This window comes from Mustelus asterias, chromosome 17 (assembly GCF_964213995.1).
Source record: "Mustelus asterias chromosome 17, sMusAst1.hap1.1, whole genome shotgun sequence".
In the NCBI taxonomy this organism is placed as follows: domain Eukaryota; kingdom Metazoa; phylum Chordata; class Chondrichthyes; order Carcharhiniformes; family Triakidae; genus Mustelus; species Mustelus asterias.
The window spans coordinates 90,970,556-90,987,986 of record NC_135817.1 but is presented as its reverse complement, the minus strand read 5'-3'; the positions used below and the strand labels follow the sequence as shown (position 1 = coordinate 90,987,986).

The 17,431-nt window shown below is 45.6% G+C and overlaps 1 protein-coding gene across 3 annotated transcripts in view; it reads right to left on the bottom strand.

Annotated features, from left to right (window-relative positions):
* The window catches only part of LOC144506674 (homeobox protein PKNOX1-like), a 211,792-nt gene that overhangs the window by 29,671 nt on the left and 164,690 nt on the right, over positions 1-17,431 (bottom strand). For all 3 annotated transcript variants that reach the window (XR_013499933.1, XM_078233097.1, XM_078233099.1), the window contains exons 9-10: positions 6,297-6,373; positions 4,577-4,752 (exon numbers count right to left, since the gene is read on the bottom strand). Coding sequence is in view for 2 of the 3 variants with exons in the window: in XM_078233097.1 (XP_078089223.1) it covers positions 4,577-4,752; positions 6,297-6,373 (253 nt within the window). In the remaining variant the exon portion in view is untranslated. The remainder of the gene's footprint in view (positions 1-4,576; positions 4,753-6,296; positions 6,374-17,431) is intronic.

The following is a 17,431-nucleotide window of genomic DNA, read 5'->3' as shown; positions in this document are numbered from 1 at the left end:
TCACCAGGCAAGACTGTTCTCTTCCTGTGGGGGAGCACTTCAGCAGTCACGGGCATTCAGCCTTGGATCTTCAGGTAAGCGTTCTCCAAGGCGGCCTTCACGACACACGACAGCGCAGAGTCACTGAGCAGAAACTGATAGCCAAGTTCCGCACACATGAGGACGGTCTAAACCGGGATGTTGGATTTATGTCACATTACCAGTAACCCCCACAGCTTGCCTCCTGGACTTGCACAATTTCACAAGCTGTACTGTCTGGAGACAATATACATCTCTTTAACCTGTGTTGAATGATCCCTCCACCCACATTGTCTGTACATTTAAGACCTGGCTGGCTGTAGAGATTTGCATTCTAATCAGTATTCTGTAATTTGATTTCTGTGTCTGTGCCCTGTTTGAGAACAGAGACCACTCCATCTGACGAAGGAGCATTGCTCCGAAAGCTTATGGTATTTGCTACCAAATAAACCTGTCGGACTTTAACCTGGTGTTGTGAGACTTCTTACTGTTCTTCCATTGAGCCAGTGTCTTATCCAATTTACTACCTCCCCATGTATACCTAGCGACTGAACCTTCCTAACTAACCTCCCATAAGGGACCTTGTCAAAGGCCTTGCTGAAATCCAGGTAGACAACATCCACCGCCTTCCCTTCATCCACTTTCCTGGTAACCTCCTCGAAAAACTCTAATAGATTGGTCAAACATGACCTACCACGCACAAAGCCATGTTGACTCTCCCTAATAAGTCCCTGTCTATCCAAATATTTGTAGATCCTATCCCGTATCACACCTTCCAATAACTTGCCCACCACCGACGTCAAACTTACTGGCCGATAATTTCCCGGATTTCTTTTGGAACCTTTTTTAAACAACGGAACAACATGAGCCACCCTCCAATCATCCGGCACCTCCCCCGTGAATACTGACATTTTAAATATGTCTGCCAGGGCCCCTGCAAGTTCAACACTAGCTTCCCTCAAGGTCCGTGGGAATACCCTGTCCGGTCCTGGGGATTTATCCACTCTGATTTGCCTCAAGACAGCGAGCACCTCCTCCCCTTTAATCTGTAAAGGTTCCATGGCCTCCCTACCAGTTTGCCCTATTTCCGTAGACTCCATGCCCGTTTCCTCAGTAAATACGGATGCAAAAAAACCATTTAGTATCTCCCCCATCTCTTTTGGTTCCATACACAGTCTACCACTCTGGTCTTCAAGAGGACCAATTTTATCCCTCACTATCCTTTTGCTCCTAACATACCTATAAAAGCTCTTTGGATTTTCCTTCACTCTGTCTGCCAAAGCAACCTCATGTCTTCTTTTAGCCCTCCTGATTTCCCTCTTAAGTAGCTTCTTGCACTTTTTATACTCCTCGAGCATCTGATGTGTTCCTTGCTGCCTGTACATTTCATATCTCGGCTAGGGGACCCGCAATTTCCTCCCTAGCCTCCCACAATGTCCTGGGGTATACTTCATCAGGTCCCGGGGATTTATCTACCTTGATGTGCTTTAAGACTTCCAGCACCTCCTTCTCTGTAATATGTACACTCCTCAAGGCATCACTATTTATTTCTCCAAGTTCCCCAACATCCATGCTTTTCTCAACAGTGAATACTGATGAGAAATATTAATTTAGGATCTCGCCCATCTCTTGTGTATCCGCACATAGATGACCTTGTTAATCCTTAAGAGGCCCTACTCTCTCCCTTGTTACTCTTTTGCCCTTTATGTATTTGTAGAAGCTCTTTGGATTCTCTTTGGATTTGGTGAGGCCACACCTGGAGTATTGTGTGCCGTTTTACTGTCTTTAGCTGAGGAAGGATGTCCTTGCTATAGAGGGAGTACAGCGAAGGTTTACCAGGCTGAGACTGGGATGGCAGGTCTGTCATATGAGGAGAGACTAAGTCGGTTAGGATTATATTCACTGGAGTTTAGAAGAGTGAGAGGGATCTCATAGAAACTTATAAAATTCTAACAGGGTTCGACAGGGTAGATTCAGAAACAATGTTCCCAATGGTGGGGGGAGTCCAGAACTAGGGGTCATAGTTTGAGGATAAGGGGTAAATCTTTTAGGACTGTAGGGAGAAGCAATTTCTTTCCCCAGAGGGTGGTGAACGTGTGGAATTCACCACCACAGAATGTAGCTGAGCCAAAATGTCTGATTTCAAAAAGGAATTAGATAGAGCTCTTGGGGCTAAAGGGATCGAGGGATATGGGGGGAATGGGGGGAATGAGGATATTGAATTTGATGGCCAGCCATGATCATAATGAATGGCGGAGCAGGTTTGAAGGGCCAAATGGCCTCCTCCTGCTTCTGTTTTCTATGTTTGTTTCTATGTAACCCTCTGAGATACCTGCGCTCATCTAATTTTGGTCTCTTGTGCATCTTTGACTTTAATCACTTCGCCATTGGTTTCTGTGCCTTCAGTTATCTGGGCCTTAAACTCTGAAATTCTATCCCTACATCTCACCGCCTCTCTACCACTCTTTCCTCCTGTCGTTCTCCTTAAAAACTATCTGTCTTTACTTTCTTAGGAGACGAAGGAAATTTGGCATGTCAGCTACGACTCTCACCAACGTTTAGAGATGCACCATAGAAAGCATTCTTTCTGGTTGTATCACAGCTTGGTATGGCTCCTGCTCTGCCCAAGACCGCAAGGAACTACAAAAGGTCGTGAATGTAACCCAGTCCATCACGCAAACCAGCCTCCCACCCACTGACTAAAATAAAAGCAAATTACTGCGGATGCTGGCATCTGAAACCAAAAAAGAAAATGCTGGAAAATCTCAGCTTGTCTGGCAGCAAACTGCCAGCTTTGACAAAAGGCCATCTGGACTCGAAACGTCAGCTCTTTTCTCTCCTTACAGATGCTGCCAGGCTTGCTGAGAGTTTCCAGCGTTTTCTCTTTTAGCCCCATCCACTTCAGTAATGCCTTTGACAAGCTCCCTCATGGCAGACTGGTGCAGAAGGTGAGCTGGCAAGGTGGATACAGAACTGGCTCGGTCATAGAAGACAGAGGGCAGCAGTGGAAGTGTGCGTTTCTGAATGGAGGGCTGTGACAAGTGGCGTTCCTCAGGGATCAGTGCTGGGACAGTTGCTGTTTGTAATATATATATAAATGATTTGGAGGAAAATGTAACTGGATTGATTAGTAAGTTTGCGGACGACACAAAGGTTGGTGGATTTGCGAATAGCGATGAGGACCATCAGAGGATACAGCAGGATATAGATCGGTTGGAGACTTAGGTGGGGAAATGGCAGATGTACTTTAATCCGGACAAATGTGAGGTAATGCATTTTAGAAGGTCTAATACAGATAGGAAATATACAGTAAATGGCAGAACCCTTAAGAGTATTGATATGCAGAGGGATCTGGGTGTACAGGTACACAGGTCACTGAAAGTGGCAACGCAGGTGGAGAAGGTAGTCAAGAAGGCATACGGCATGCTTGCCTTCATCAGCCGGGGCATTGAGTTTAAAAATTGGCAAGTCATGTTGCAGCTTTATAGAACCTTAGTTAGGCTGCACTTGGAATATAGTGTTCAATTCTGGTCACCACACTACCAGAAGGATGTGGAGGCTTTGGAGAGGGTACAGAAAAGATTTACCAGGATGTTGTCTGGTATGGAGGGCATTAGCTATGAGGAGAGGTTGGAGAAACTTGGTTTGTTCTCACTGGAACGACAGAGGTTGAGGAACAACCTGATAGAAGTCTACAAGATTATGAGGGGCATGGACAGAGTGGATAGTCAGAAGCTTTTTCCCAGGGTGGAAGAGTCAATTACTTGGGGGCATAGGCTTAAGGTGCAAGGGGCAAGGTTTAAAGGAGATGTACGAGGCAGTTTTTTAACACAGAGGGTGGTGGGTGCCTGGAACCCGCTGCCGGGGGACGTAATGGAAGCAGATACGATAGTGACTTTTCAGGGGCATCTTGACAAATACATGAATAGGATGGGAATAGAGGATATAGTCCCCGGAAGGGTAGGGGTTTTTAGTTCAGTCGGGCAGCATGGTCGGTGCAGGCTTGGAGGGCCAAAGGGCCTGTTCCTGTGCTGCAATTTTCTTTGTTCTTCGACTATACCTACACTTCCCGCTGCCTCGGAAAAGCAGCCAGCATAATCAAGGACCCCACGCACCCCGGACATTCTCTCTTCCACCTTCTTCCGTCAGGAAAAGATTCAAAAGACTGAGGACACATACCAACTGACTCAAGTACAACTTCTTCCCTGCTACAGTCAGACTTTTGAATGGATCTACCTTTAATTATGTTGATCTTTCTCTACACCCTAGCTATGACTGTAACACTACATTCTGCACTCTCTCGTTTCCTTCTCTATGAACGATTTGGCTATGCTTTGTCTGTATAGTGCAAGAAACAATACTTTTCGTTGATACATATACTAATACATGTGAGAATAATAAATCAAATCAAATCAAAAAGCTTTTCTTCACCATGTTGTGTGGCCCAGTATCAAATTTTGCTTTATCCCAGTCCGAGAAGAACATTCAGCTATTTGTTACATTAAATGTGCTATGTAAACACAAGTTGTTGCAGCTGTATAAAGTGTTAATGACTTACTGTCTGACACAGTAATACTGGTTACGTGTTGCTGAGCCACTCCGGCAGCAATGGAATCTGGCCAGAATCGCTGCACTGGCCGACTCTGTGTCTTGATCTTCTTGGCCTTGGGTGGCGTGTCTGGGTTACTGGCATCGAGCATAGGCTGCAAAATCCGCCGTCGAGCATTGATGAACCTGTGGTCAAATATGGAGCAGCTCAGCATAACTTTATAGAAGTAACGGCGTCAGACTGGGAGAATATATCCGCTATCAGGATTGTCCAGCGCTTCACTTCATTGCCTACCTCTGCATCACTGGAACCCTCATCAATACCCATCATCCCAACTTCAATCATTATAATGCTCTCCTTCTCAGTCTCCCACTTGCTACTCTCCATAAAAATCAGCTTGCCCCTGTCCATATCTCACACCCTCACTAAGCCCCAGTTGCTAATATACCCACCCTGGCAGGTTGACAATATTACCCAACCGTACAACTTTCACTTCAAATTTCTCCAGTTCCATTTCTTTTTATTCTTTTATTGGATGCAGGCATTGCTGGTTAGACCAGCATTTACTGTCCATCCCCATTTGCCCTCGAAAAGTTGGTTGTGTGTCACCTTCATGAACCACTGCAGTCTATGGAGTGTAGGTACATCCACAGTGCTGTTAGGGAGGGAGTTCCAGGATTTTGACCGAGCAACTGTAAAGGAAAGGCAATATATTACCAAGTCAGGATGGAGACTGGCTCAGTGGGGGGACCTCCAAGTGATGGTGTTCCCAGCTATTGGCTTCTCCTGTCATTCTAGATGGTAGTCGTTATGGGTTTGGAAGGTGTTGACTAAGGAGCTTTGATGAGCTACTGCAGTGTATCTGTGAGATGGAACACACGGCTGCTACTGTGTGTCGTGGTGGAAGGAGAGAATGTTGAAGATGGTGGATGCCTGCCAATCGAGAGCGCTGCTTTGTCGTGGATGGTATTGAGCTTCTTGAGTGTTGTTGGAGCTGCACCCATCCAGACAAGTTATCACACTCCAGACTTGTGCGTTTTAGATGGAGAAACTTTTCCCTTTAGTAGAAGGATCAATAACCAGGGGACATAGATTTAAAAGGGACAGCAGATCTTGTAGCCACAATATTTATGTGCCTCTCCCCACACCCTATCCCTCCCCTGTTCCACCATCTCCCACCCCTTCCCCATCACGCTCTTGATGGTGAGAAGTAAATGAGCAATGTCACTGAATCTGATCTTAACCTTCATTTTTCCAGTGAGAAAAAGTTCAGGGCCTGACTTTTTAAATAGCTCTCAATCTCTTGATTTACTGCTACACAGAATTTCCCAAATCTCCCAACACTTGGCCCTTCACCCCAGTTCCGGCACACCACCTTGCCCCCCATCCTGCCCCAGCCCCTGCCACAACTCCTGCCCTACCCCGACCGCATTCCCATCCCCCCTAGCAATCTGCACTACCCCCTCCACTGTCCCATTTTGCCGTTCTCTCTCTCCCCACCAGGAACCTTCCTTCATCCAGCTCCTCATTTCCCAGCATGGCTCCCCCTCTACCTTCAGTCAGCTGTCTGCCTCCTGGGGGGTCATACTCTCGTTCTCGAGTGTGGCATTCGTTAAACTCTGTTAATGAATCCACGCTTGCAATGATTTGTAATCACATCAAGAAGTGTGCATGTTTAATTAATGTCTATACAATGGAGCTCAGAGAAGTGAAGGTAATGGTCACTCACCAGTTGTTGACCTGGAGAAGGGTGAGGTTAGTTTGACCTGCTATTTGCCTTTTCTCATCTTCTGTAGGGTAAGGATGCTGCAAACAGAAAAGAGCAGTTGAGTTATGGGCAGTGCTGCTACACGCCACAGATACAAGAAAAATGTTTCAGTAACAACTGCAAACTTGCGCTTCGAAACAAAAGCCGATTTTTAATTCGACCATCTAGAGTCTGATTAAAATGAGCTTTTATAAATATTACTATCTTGAATCAACACTTTAAACTCTGAAACTCTGTCTTCACAAGACATATTGCTCTGTATGATTGAATAAATGGAACACATAAAGCAGGACAACTGATACACAACACCAACAATAACACCTTGTACCTATATATCACCTTTAATATAATCAAAGTATTTAGTGCACAGAAGGAGGCCATTCAACATGTTATGAAAGCCAGACTTAGTTTCTCACCCAGGGCAGATTTGGGAATTCCAAGTGCTGACAGAATTCGGGGTTTACGCGCTGAAGCAGAATGGGAATGGCTGCAGCTGCGCAGATCTGTATCTTTAGGTACCCAAGGGCTTAGGGCGAGTCCAGAATGCCTGGGCATAAAGAAAAACAGCACAAACACCCGTCATATGACTGGAGCAGTGTGCCATTGAAGACAAGTGTTCCAGGCACGGGACAGGGCGAAGTCCCAAAAGAGGGGTCCCAGACAGGGGACAGAACGAGGTCCCAGTTAAGTTAAAAAGGTAAAGGGCTGCAGTTAGCAGATTTTAAGTGAAGAAGAGGTCGCTTGGTAATCGAAGAGGGTTCGGCATAAGCCCTGGTAATTGAAGATGGCTCAGAGAAATCTTGGCAATCAAAACTGGCTTGGCAGAAGCCAAAGTGATCGAAGAGGTCTCGAGTAAAGCCCTGGTAATCAAAGAGGTCTCGGGAGAGTATCTGGAAATCGAAGAGGGCCGAGGGAGTTCTGGTAATTGCAAAGGACTTGGCGGGAGTCCAGGTGATTGAAGAGGGCTCGGGGAAACCCTGGTAATTGAAGAGGGCGCGAGCGGGGCCCCTGTAATCGAAGAGGGCTTGAGGGAGGCCCTGGTGATCGAAGAGGGCTCAGGGGAAGTCCTGGTGATTGAAGAGGGCAGTAAGAGTTTTAACAACACCAGGTTAAAGTCTAACAGGTTTATTTGGTAGCAAATACCATTAGCTTTCGGAGCGCTGCTCCTTCGTCAGATGGAGTGGAAATGTGCTCTCAAACAGGGCACAGAGACACAAAATCAAGTTACAGAATACTGATTAGAATGCGAATCCCTACAGCCAACCAGATCTTAAAGATACAGACAATGTGGATGGAGGGAGCATTGAGGTTAAAGAGATGTGTATTGTCTCCAGACAGGATAGCCCGCAAGGTAGATAGTCAATATCTTTCCCCAAAGGCAGGGGAGTCTAAAACTAGAGGGCATAGGTTTAAGGTGAGAGGGGAGCGATACAAAAGTGTCCAGAGGAGCAATTGTTTCACACAGAGGGTGGTGAGTGTCTGGAACAATTTGCCAGAGGTAGTGGTAGAGGCGGGTACAATTTTGTCTTTTAAAAAGTATTTAGATGGGTACGATGGGTACAGAGGGAAATGGGCCAAATACGGGCAATTGGGATTAGTTTAGGGGTTAAAAAAAGGCGGCATGGACAAGTTGGGCCTAAGGACCTGTTTCCATGCTGTAAACCTCTATGACTCTATGTCTCTATAAATATGTGGCTGAATAGATGGTGTCAGGGGGAGGGTTTCAGATTCCTGGGGCATTGGGACCGGTTCGGGGGGAGGTGGGACCTGTACAAATTGGACGGGTTACACCTGGGCAGGACTGGGACTGATATCCTAGGGGGAGTGTTCGCTCGAGTGGTTGGGGAGGGTTTAAACTAATATGCCAGGGGGATGGGAACCTATATAAGGAGTCCGAGAAGGAGGGAGCAAGGACAAAATGTGGGAGAATGTTCCAACTCCATCAAAAATCAGGAAAAAAGTTAAAAGGAAGGAGAACTCAGAAGCTGTTATGAAGGGAAGTGTTAGAATTCAAAAAGAAGGTACAAAAACAAGCAGATGGGCTCTTTATCTGAATGCTCATAGCATTCGAAACAAGGTAAATGAGTTGACAGCATAAATCATTGCAAACGAGCATGATTTGGTGGCCATTACAGAGATGGTCACGACTGGGAGTTGAATATCCAGGGGTATCAGACTGTTCGGAGGGACCGACAGGAAGGTAAGGGAGGTGGTGTAGCTCTGATATTTAAGGATGACATCAGGGCAGGAGTGAGAGGTGATATAGGTTCTATGGGGGGGAAAAAAAAGGTTGTTTCCATTTGGGTGGAAATTAAAAATAGTAAGGAGAAAAAGTCACTGATAGGCCACCAAATAATGACATCATGGTGGGGCGAGAAATAAACAAAGAAATAACCGATGCATGTAAAAATGGTATAGCAATTATCATGGGGAATTTTAATCTACATATCAATTGGTCAAACCAGGTCGGTCAAGGCAGCCTTGAGGAGGAGTTCATAGAATGTATCAGCGATAGCTTCCTTGGACAGAATGTAATGGAACCTATGAGGGAGCAAGCTATCCTAGATCCAGTCCTGTATAATGAGACAGGAATAATTAATGATCTCACAGTTAAGGATCCACTCGGAAGAAGCGATCACAGTATGGATGAATTTAAAATGCAGATGGGGCGTGAGAAGGTAAAATCCAATACCAGTGTCTTGTGCTTAAACAAAGGAGACTATAAAGGAATGAGGCATTGGCTAAGGTAGACTGGGAGCAAAAACGTGATATGGTGGGACAATTGAGGAACAGTGGAGGACTTTCAAAGCAATCTTTCACAGTGCTCAGCAAAAGTATATACCAGTGATAAGGAAGGACTGTAGAAAAAGAGATAATCAGCCATGGATATCTAAGGAAATTAAGGAGGATATCAAATTGAAAAAAAATGCATACAAAGTGGCAAAGACTAGTGGGAAACTAGAGGATTGGGAAATCTTTAAAGGTCAACAGAAAGCCATGAAAAAAGCTATAAAGAAAAGTAAGATGGATTATGAGAGTAAACTAACTCAGAATATAAAAACAGATAGCAAAAGTTTCTACAACTATATAAAACGAAAAAGAGTGGCGAAAGTAAACATTGGTCCTTTAGAGGATGAGAAGGGGGATGTAATAACTGGAAATGAGAAAATGGCCGAGGCATTGAACAGGTATTTTGTGTCGGTCTTCACAGTGGAAGACACAAATAACATGCCAAAAATTGATGACAGGAAGGCTATGGCAGGTGAGGACCTAGAAACTATCATTATCACGAACGAGGTAGTGTTGGGCAAGTTAATGAACAAAGAACAATACAGCACAGGAACAGGCCCTTCGGCCCTCCAAGCCTGCACCGCTCATGTGCCCACCGGACCATTCTTTTGTATCCCTCTATTCCCAGTCTGTTCATGTGGCTATCTAGATAAGTCTTAAACGATCCCAGCGTGTCCGCCTCAATCACCTTGCTTGGCAGTGCATTCCAGGCCCCCACCACCTTCTGTGTAAAATACGTCCCCCTGACATCTGTGTTGAACCTTGCCCCCTTCACCTTGAACCTGTGACCCCTTGCGTTCGTCACCTCCGACCTGGGAAAAAGCTTCCCACTGTTCACCCTATCTATGCCCTTCATAATTTTATACACCTCTATTAGGTCGCCCCTCATCCTCAGTCTTTCCAGGGAGAACAACCCCAGTTTACCCAATCTCTCCTCATAGCTAAGACCCTCCAGACCAGGCAACATCCTGGTAAACCTTCTCTGTACTCTCTCCCAAGCCTCCACGTCCTTCTGGCGACCAGAACTGGACGCAGTATTCCAAATGTGGCCTAACCATCGTTCTATACAGCTGCAACATCATATGCCAACTTTTATATTCTATGCCCCGTCCAATAAAGGCAAGCATGCCATATGCCTTCTTCACCACCCCCTCCACCTGTGCTGCCACCTTTAAGGATCTGTGAACTTGTACACCCAGGTCCCTCTGTGTGTCTATACTCCTGATGGTTCTGCCAATTATTGTATAGCTCCCCCTTACGTTAGATCTACCGAAATGCATCACTTCGCATTTATCTGGATGAAATTCCATCTGCCATTTCTCCGCCCAATGTTCCAGCCTATCTATATCCTGCTGTATTCTCTGACAATGTTCATCACTATCCGCAACTCCAGCAATCTTCGTGTCATCCGCAAACTTACTGATCACACCAGTTACATCTTCCTCCAAATCATTTATATATATCACAAACAGCAGAGGTCCCAGTACAGAGCCCTGCGGAACACCACTTGCGGGACGTCCTGTCTGGAGACAATACACATCTCTTTAACCTGTGCTTAATGCTCCCTCCACCCACATTGTCTGTATCTTTAAGATCTGGTTGGCTGTAGGGATTCGCATTCTAATCAGTATTCTGTAACTTGATTTTGTGTCTCTGTGCCCTGTTTGAGAGCACATTTCCACTCTATCTGACGAAGGAGCAGCGCTCCAAAAGCTAATGGTATTTGCTACCAAATAAACTTGTTGGACTCTAACCTGGTGTTGTTAAAACTCTTACTGTGTTCACCCCAGTCCAACGCCGGCATCTCCACATCATGAACACCACTAGTCACAGACCTCCAACCGGAAAAAGACCCCTCCACTGCTACCCTCTGTCTTCTATGGCTAATTCACTCACTCACTCACTCAACCACTCACCTGAAGAAGGGGCTTGGAGCTCAGAAAGCTTGTGTGGCTTTTGCTACCAAATAAACCTGTTGGACTTTAACCTGGTGTTGTTAAACTTCTTACTGTGTTTACCCCAGTCCAACGCCGGCATCTCCACTTCTATGGCTAAGCCAGTTCTCCACCCATCTAGCTAGCTCACCTTTTATCCCGTGAGATTTAACCTTTTGCACCAGCCTGCCATGAGGAACCTTGTCAAACGCTTTACTAAAATCTATATAGACGACATCCACGGCCCTTCCCTCGTCAATCGTTTTTGTCACCGCCTCAAAGAACTCAACCAAATTTGTGAGGCATGACCTCCCTCGTACAAAACCGTGCTGTCTATCGCTAATGAGATTATTCAGTTCTAAATGCACATATATCCTATCTCTAAGAATCTTCTCCAACAACTTCCTGACCACGGACGTCAAGCTCACCGACTTATAATTACCCGGGTTATCCTTGCTACCCTTCTTAAATAATGGGACCACATTTGCTGTCCTCCAATCCTCTGGGACCTCACCTGTGTCCAGTGAAGAGACAAAGATTTTTGTTAGAGGCCCAGCAACTGCATCTCTCGCCTCCCTGAGGAGTCTAGGATAGATTTGTCTGTCTTAATGTTTCCTAAAAAACCTCACACTTCCTTCCTTGTAATTGAGATTTTTTCTAACGGGTCAACACATCTCTCTGAGACACTACCAGTCAATATGTCCCTCTCCTTTGTGAATACTGATGCAAAGTATTCATTTAGGATCTCACCTACTTCCTTTGGTTCTAAGCATAATTCCCCTCCTTTGTCGCTGAGAGATCCGATTCTTTCCCTAACAACCCTCTTGTTCCTAACGTATGTATAAAATGCCTTAGGATTCTCCTTAATCCTGTCTGCCAAGGACATTTCGTGACCCCTTTTTACCCTTCTAAGTCCCTGTTTGAGTTATTTTCTAATGGGGCTAAAGGTAGACAAGTCTCCTGGTCCTGATGGAATGCATCCCAGGATACTAAAAGAGTTGGCGGGGGAAATAGCAAATACACTAATGGTAATTTACCAAAATTCGCTGGACTCTGGGGTGGTTCCCACAGATTGGAAAACAGCAAAATATGACGCCACTGTTTAAAAAGAGAGGTAGACAAAAGACGGTAGCTATAGGCCGGTTGGCTTAACTTCTGTGGTAAGGAAAATGTTTGAATCTATCATCAAGGAAGAAATAGCGAGACATCTGGATATAAATTGTCCCATTGGTAAGACGCAGCATGGGTTCATGAAGCGCAGGTCATGTTTAACTAATTTGGTGGAATTCTTTGAGAACATTACATGCGCAGTGGACAATGGGGAACCTGTGGATGTATCTGGATTTCCAGAAGGCATTTGACAAGGTGCCGCACCAAAGACTGCTGCATAAGATTAAGGTGCACGGTGTTACGGGTAATGTATTAGCATGGATAGAGGATTGGTTAACTAACAGAAAGCAAAGAGTGGGGGTAAGCGGGTGTTTTTCTGGTTAGCGATCAGTGACTAGTGGTGTGCCTCAGGGATCAGTGTTGGGACCGCAATTATTTACGGTTTACATAGATGATTTGGAGTTGGGGACCAAGTGTAGTGTCAAAATTCGCAGATGACAGTAAGATGAGTGGCAGAGCAAAGTGTGCAGAGGAGGCTGAAAGTCTGCAAAGGGATATAGATAGTCGAAGTGAGTGTGTGAGGGTCTGGCAGATGGAGTACAATGTTGGTAAATGTGAGGTTATCCATTTTGGTAGGAATAACAGCAAAATGGATTATTTAAATGGTAAAAAATTGCAGCATGCTGCTGTGCAGAGGGACCTGGGTGTCCTTGTGCAAGAATCACAAGGAGTTGGTTTGCAGGTGCAGCAGGTAATTAAGAAGGCAAATGGAATTTTGTCCTTCATTGCGTGAGGGATGGAGTTTAAAAACAGTAAAATTATGTTGCAGCTGTATAAGGTGCTGGTGAGGCCACACTTGGAGTACTGTGTACAGTTTTGGTCTCCTTACTTGAGAAAGGATATACTGGCACTGGAGGGGGTACAGAGGAGATTCACTGGGTTGATTCGGAGTTGAGAGGGTTGGCTTATGAGGAGAGACTGAGTAGACTGGGGCTATACTCATTGGAATTCAGAAGAATGAGGGGAGATCTTATAGAAACATATAAGATTATGAAGGGAATAGATAAGATAGAAGCAGGGAAGTTATTTTCACTGGCGGGTAAAACTAGAACTTGGGGGCATGGCCTCAAAATAAGGGGGAGCAGATTTAGGACTGCGTTGAGGAGGTACTTCTTCGCACAAAGGGTTGTGAATCTGTGGAATTCCCTGCCCAGTTGAGGCTACCGCATTGAATGTTTTTAAGGCAAGGATAGATACATTTTTGAACAGTAAAGGAATTAAGGGTTATGTGAGTGGGCGGGTAAGTGGAACTGAGTCCACAAAAAGATCAGCCATGATCTTATTGAATGGCGGAGCAGGCTCGAGGGGTCAAATGGCCTCCTCCTGCTCCTAGTTCTTATGTATTGTGCAAGTCTACTCAGTCTCTCCTCATAAGCCAACCCTCTCAACTCCGAATCAACTTAGTGAATCTCCTCTGTACTCCCTCCAGTGCCAGTATATCCTTTCTAAAGTAAGGAGACCAAAACTGCAACATAACCTCCCTGTTTTTAAACTCCCTCCCTCGAGCAATGAAGGACAAAATTCCATTTGCCTTAATTATTTGCTGCACCTTCAAACCAACTTTTTGCGATTCATGCACAAGGACACCCAGGTCCCTCTGCACAACAGCATGCTGCAATTTTTTAGCATTTAAATAATAGTCCATTTTGCTATTATTCCTATCAAAATGGAATATTCCTACCTCACATTTACCAACATTGTACTCCATCTGCCAGACCATTGCCCACTTGCTTAAACTATCTACATCCCTCTGCAGACGTTCAGTGTCCTCTGCACACTTTCCTCTACCACTCATCATAGTGTCATCTGAGAACTTTGAGACACTACACTTGGTCCCCAACACCAAATCATTGATGTAAATTCCATAAAAACATCCTCATGGTCCTGCAATTTCATTTCCATCAAGTGTCCGTCCTATTTTCATTTGAAATTATTGATTGTCTCAATCTCGTAGGCAGTGTGTTCCAGGTCGTTATCACTCGCTGTGTAATTAAACTCTTCCTCACATCTCTCTCTGCAACTCTTGCCCAGAATCTGAAATCTGTGGCCCCCCTAATCGTTGCCCCATCAAATAACGGGAAAGGTTTTTGAGAGTCTTTGGAATTCTTCCTTAAAAGGCAGGAGCTGAGTTTTTGAACATTTTAATGGATAGTCTCTTGATTAACAAGAGGTGAAAGGCTATCGGGGCGGCAGGAATGTGGGTTGAGGTTAAAATCAGAACAGCGGATTGCCTAGAACACATCTGTGCCGGATCTACTTGAGTTTTTGATGATCACTTTGACAGTTTTCACTTCCTCCTCAGCCTTTCCATTTGACGCGGGATACTGCGGAAATGATGTTAGTGCTGAATTTCTCAATCATTAACAAAGAACTTGAATTCTTCTGGCATTGCACTCATCATAATGTCAGGAATGCCATAATGACTGAAATGTGCTTTCAGGCATTTATTGGCCATCCCTAATTGCCCCTGAGAAGGTGGTGGTGAGCTGCCTTCTTGAACCGCTGCAGTTCCTGAGGTGCAGATACACTGATAGTGCTGTTGGGAGTTCCAGGATTTTGACCCAGTGACAATGAAGGAATGATGATATATTGCCAAGTCAGGATGGTGTGTGGCTTGTTTGGGAACTTGCAGCTGGTGATGTTCCCATGTATCTGCTGCCCTTGTCCTTCTAGATGGTAGTGGTCATGGGTTTGGAAGATGCTGTTGAAGGAGCCTTGTCGAGCTGCAGCATCCTGTAAATTGTGCACAATGTATGTCGGTGGTAGAGGGAGTGTACGTTTAAGGTGGTGGATGGGTGCCGATCAAGCGGGGCTGCTTTGTCCTGGATGGTGTTGAGCTTCTCGAGTGTTGTTGGAGCTGCACTAATCCAGGTAAGTGGGGAGTATTCCATCACACTCCTGACTTGTGCCTTGTAGATGGCGGACAGGCTTTGGGGAGTCAGGAGGTGCATTACTCACCAGATAATTCTCAGTTTCTGACTTGCTCTTGTTGCCACAATATTTATACGACTAGTCCACCACCAAGAGTGGCTCAGTAGTACCACCACACCAAGCTGGCTGAATCCTAAAGGAAAAAGCTGCTAGACTGGGACTGCAGCAGAAAGGGGGAATCAACAAGAGGGAAAAACATACTTGACCTCATCCTCACCACCTTCTCTGACTCAGATACATCTGTCCAACAGGTTTATTTGGTAGCAAAAGCCACTAGCTGTTGGAGCGCTGCTCCTTCGTCAGGTAAGGGCCTGACGAAGGAGCAGTGTTCCGACAGCTAGTGGCTTTTTCTATCAAATAAACCTGTTGGGCTTTAACCTGGTGTTGTGAGACTTACCTGACGAAGGAGGAGTCCAGCGCCGGCATCTCCACATCAGATACATCTATCCATGACAGTATCCGTAGGAGAGACCACCTCTCAGTCCTTATGGAGACAAAGTCCCATCTTCACATTGAGGATACCTCCATTGTGTTGTGTGGCATTACCACCATGCTAAATGGGATAGACTTCGAACAGATCTAGCAACTCAAGACTGGGCATCCATGAGGCAATGTGGACCATCAGCAAGTGCAGAATTGAACTCAACCACAATCTGTAACCTCATGGCCTGGGATATCCCACACTTTACCATAACAACCAAACCAGGGGATCAACCCTTGTTCAATAGGGAGTGCAGGAGGGCATGTCTGGAACAACATCAAGCATACCTAAAAATGAAGCGTTAACCTGGTGAAGCTACAACGCAGAATTACTTGCATGCCAAACAGAATAAGCACCAAGCAATGGACAGAGCTAAGCAATCCCTCAACCAACAGATTAGTTCTGCAGTCCTGCCACATCCATCCGTGAATGGTGGTGGACAATTAAACAGCTCACTGGGGGAGGCGGCTCCACAAATATCCCCATCTTCAATGATGGAGGAGCCCAGCACACCAGTGAAATAGACAAGGCTGAAGATTTCGATTCACTCCTCATATATTAACAAATGGCCGAAGGCACTGGATGCTGCAAAGGCAATGGGTCCCAACAATATTCCGGCAATAGTACTGAAGACTTGTGCTCCAGAACTTGCAGCTCCCCTCTTCCAGTACAGTTACAACACTGGCATCGACCCAACAATGTAGAAAATTGCCCAGGTATGTCCTGTACACAAAAAACAGGACAAATCCAACCTGGCCAATTACCAGTCCATCAGTGTATTCTCGATCATCGGTCAAGTGATGGAAGGGGTCATTAACAGCGCTATCAAGTGGCACTTACACAGCAATAACCTGCTGTCTGACACCCAGTTTGGGTTTCACCAGGGTCACCCAGGTTCCGCATGTGAAGCTGGTGAAGATGCTAAGAGCCCATGGGATTCAGGGCAATTTGGCAAATTGGATCCAAAATTGGCTTAGTGGTAGGAAGGGTGATGGTCGTAGGTTGTTTCTGTAACTGGAAGCCTGTGTCCAGTGGTGTAACACCACTTGGGGTGGCACGATGGCACAGTGTTTAGCACATCTGTCTCACAGTGCCAGGAGCCCCGAGTTCGAATCCCGGTTTGGGTGACTGTCTACTGTGGAGTTTGCACGTTCTCCCCGTGTCTGCATGGGTTTCCTCCGGCTGCTCTGGTTTCCTCCCGTACTCCAAATGTGTGGGTTCAGTTGATTAACCATCTTAAACTGCCCCTTAGTGTCAGGGGGTTAGCAGGGTAAATAAGTAGGTTTATGGGGATAGGGCCTGGTCAGTGCCGACTGGATGGGCTGAATGGCCTCATTCTGTACTATAGGGATTCTATGATTCTATGAATGCATGCATTGCAACAGTTATACATCCCTTCCTGGTGAAAAAACACAACAAGAAAAGCAGTCCAACCAGAGTGAACAAAAAAGGTTAAGGGCCATGCCCCCGAGTGATAGTTTCACCCGACAGTGGAAACAACCTCCCTGCTTCTATCTTATCTATTCCCTTCATAATCTTACATGTTTCACTAATGTCCCCCTTCATTCTTCTGAATTCCAATGAGTATAGTCCAAGTTTACTCAGTTTCTCCTCATAAGCCACCCTCTCAACTCCAGAATCAACCTACTGAATCTCCTCTGCACTCCTTCCAGTGCCAATGTACCCTTTCTCAAGTAAGGAGACCAAAGCTGTACACAATACTCCAGGTGTGGCCTCACCAGCACCTTATACAGCTGCAACATAATCTCACTGTTTTTAAACTCCATCCC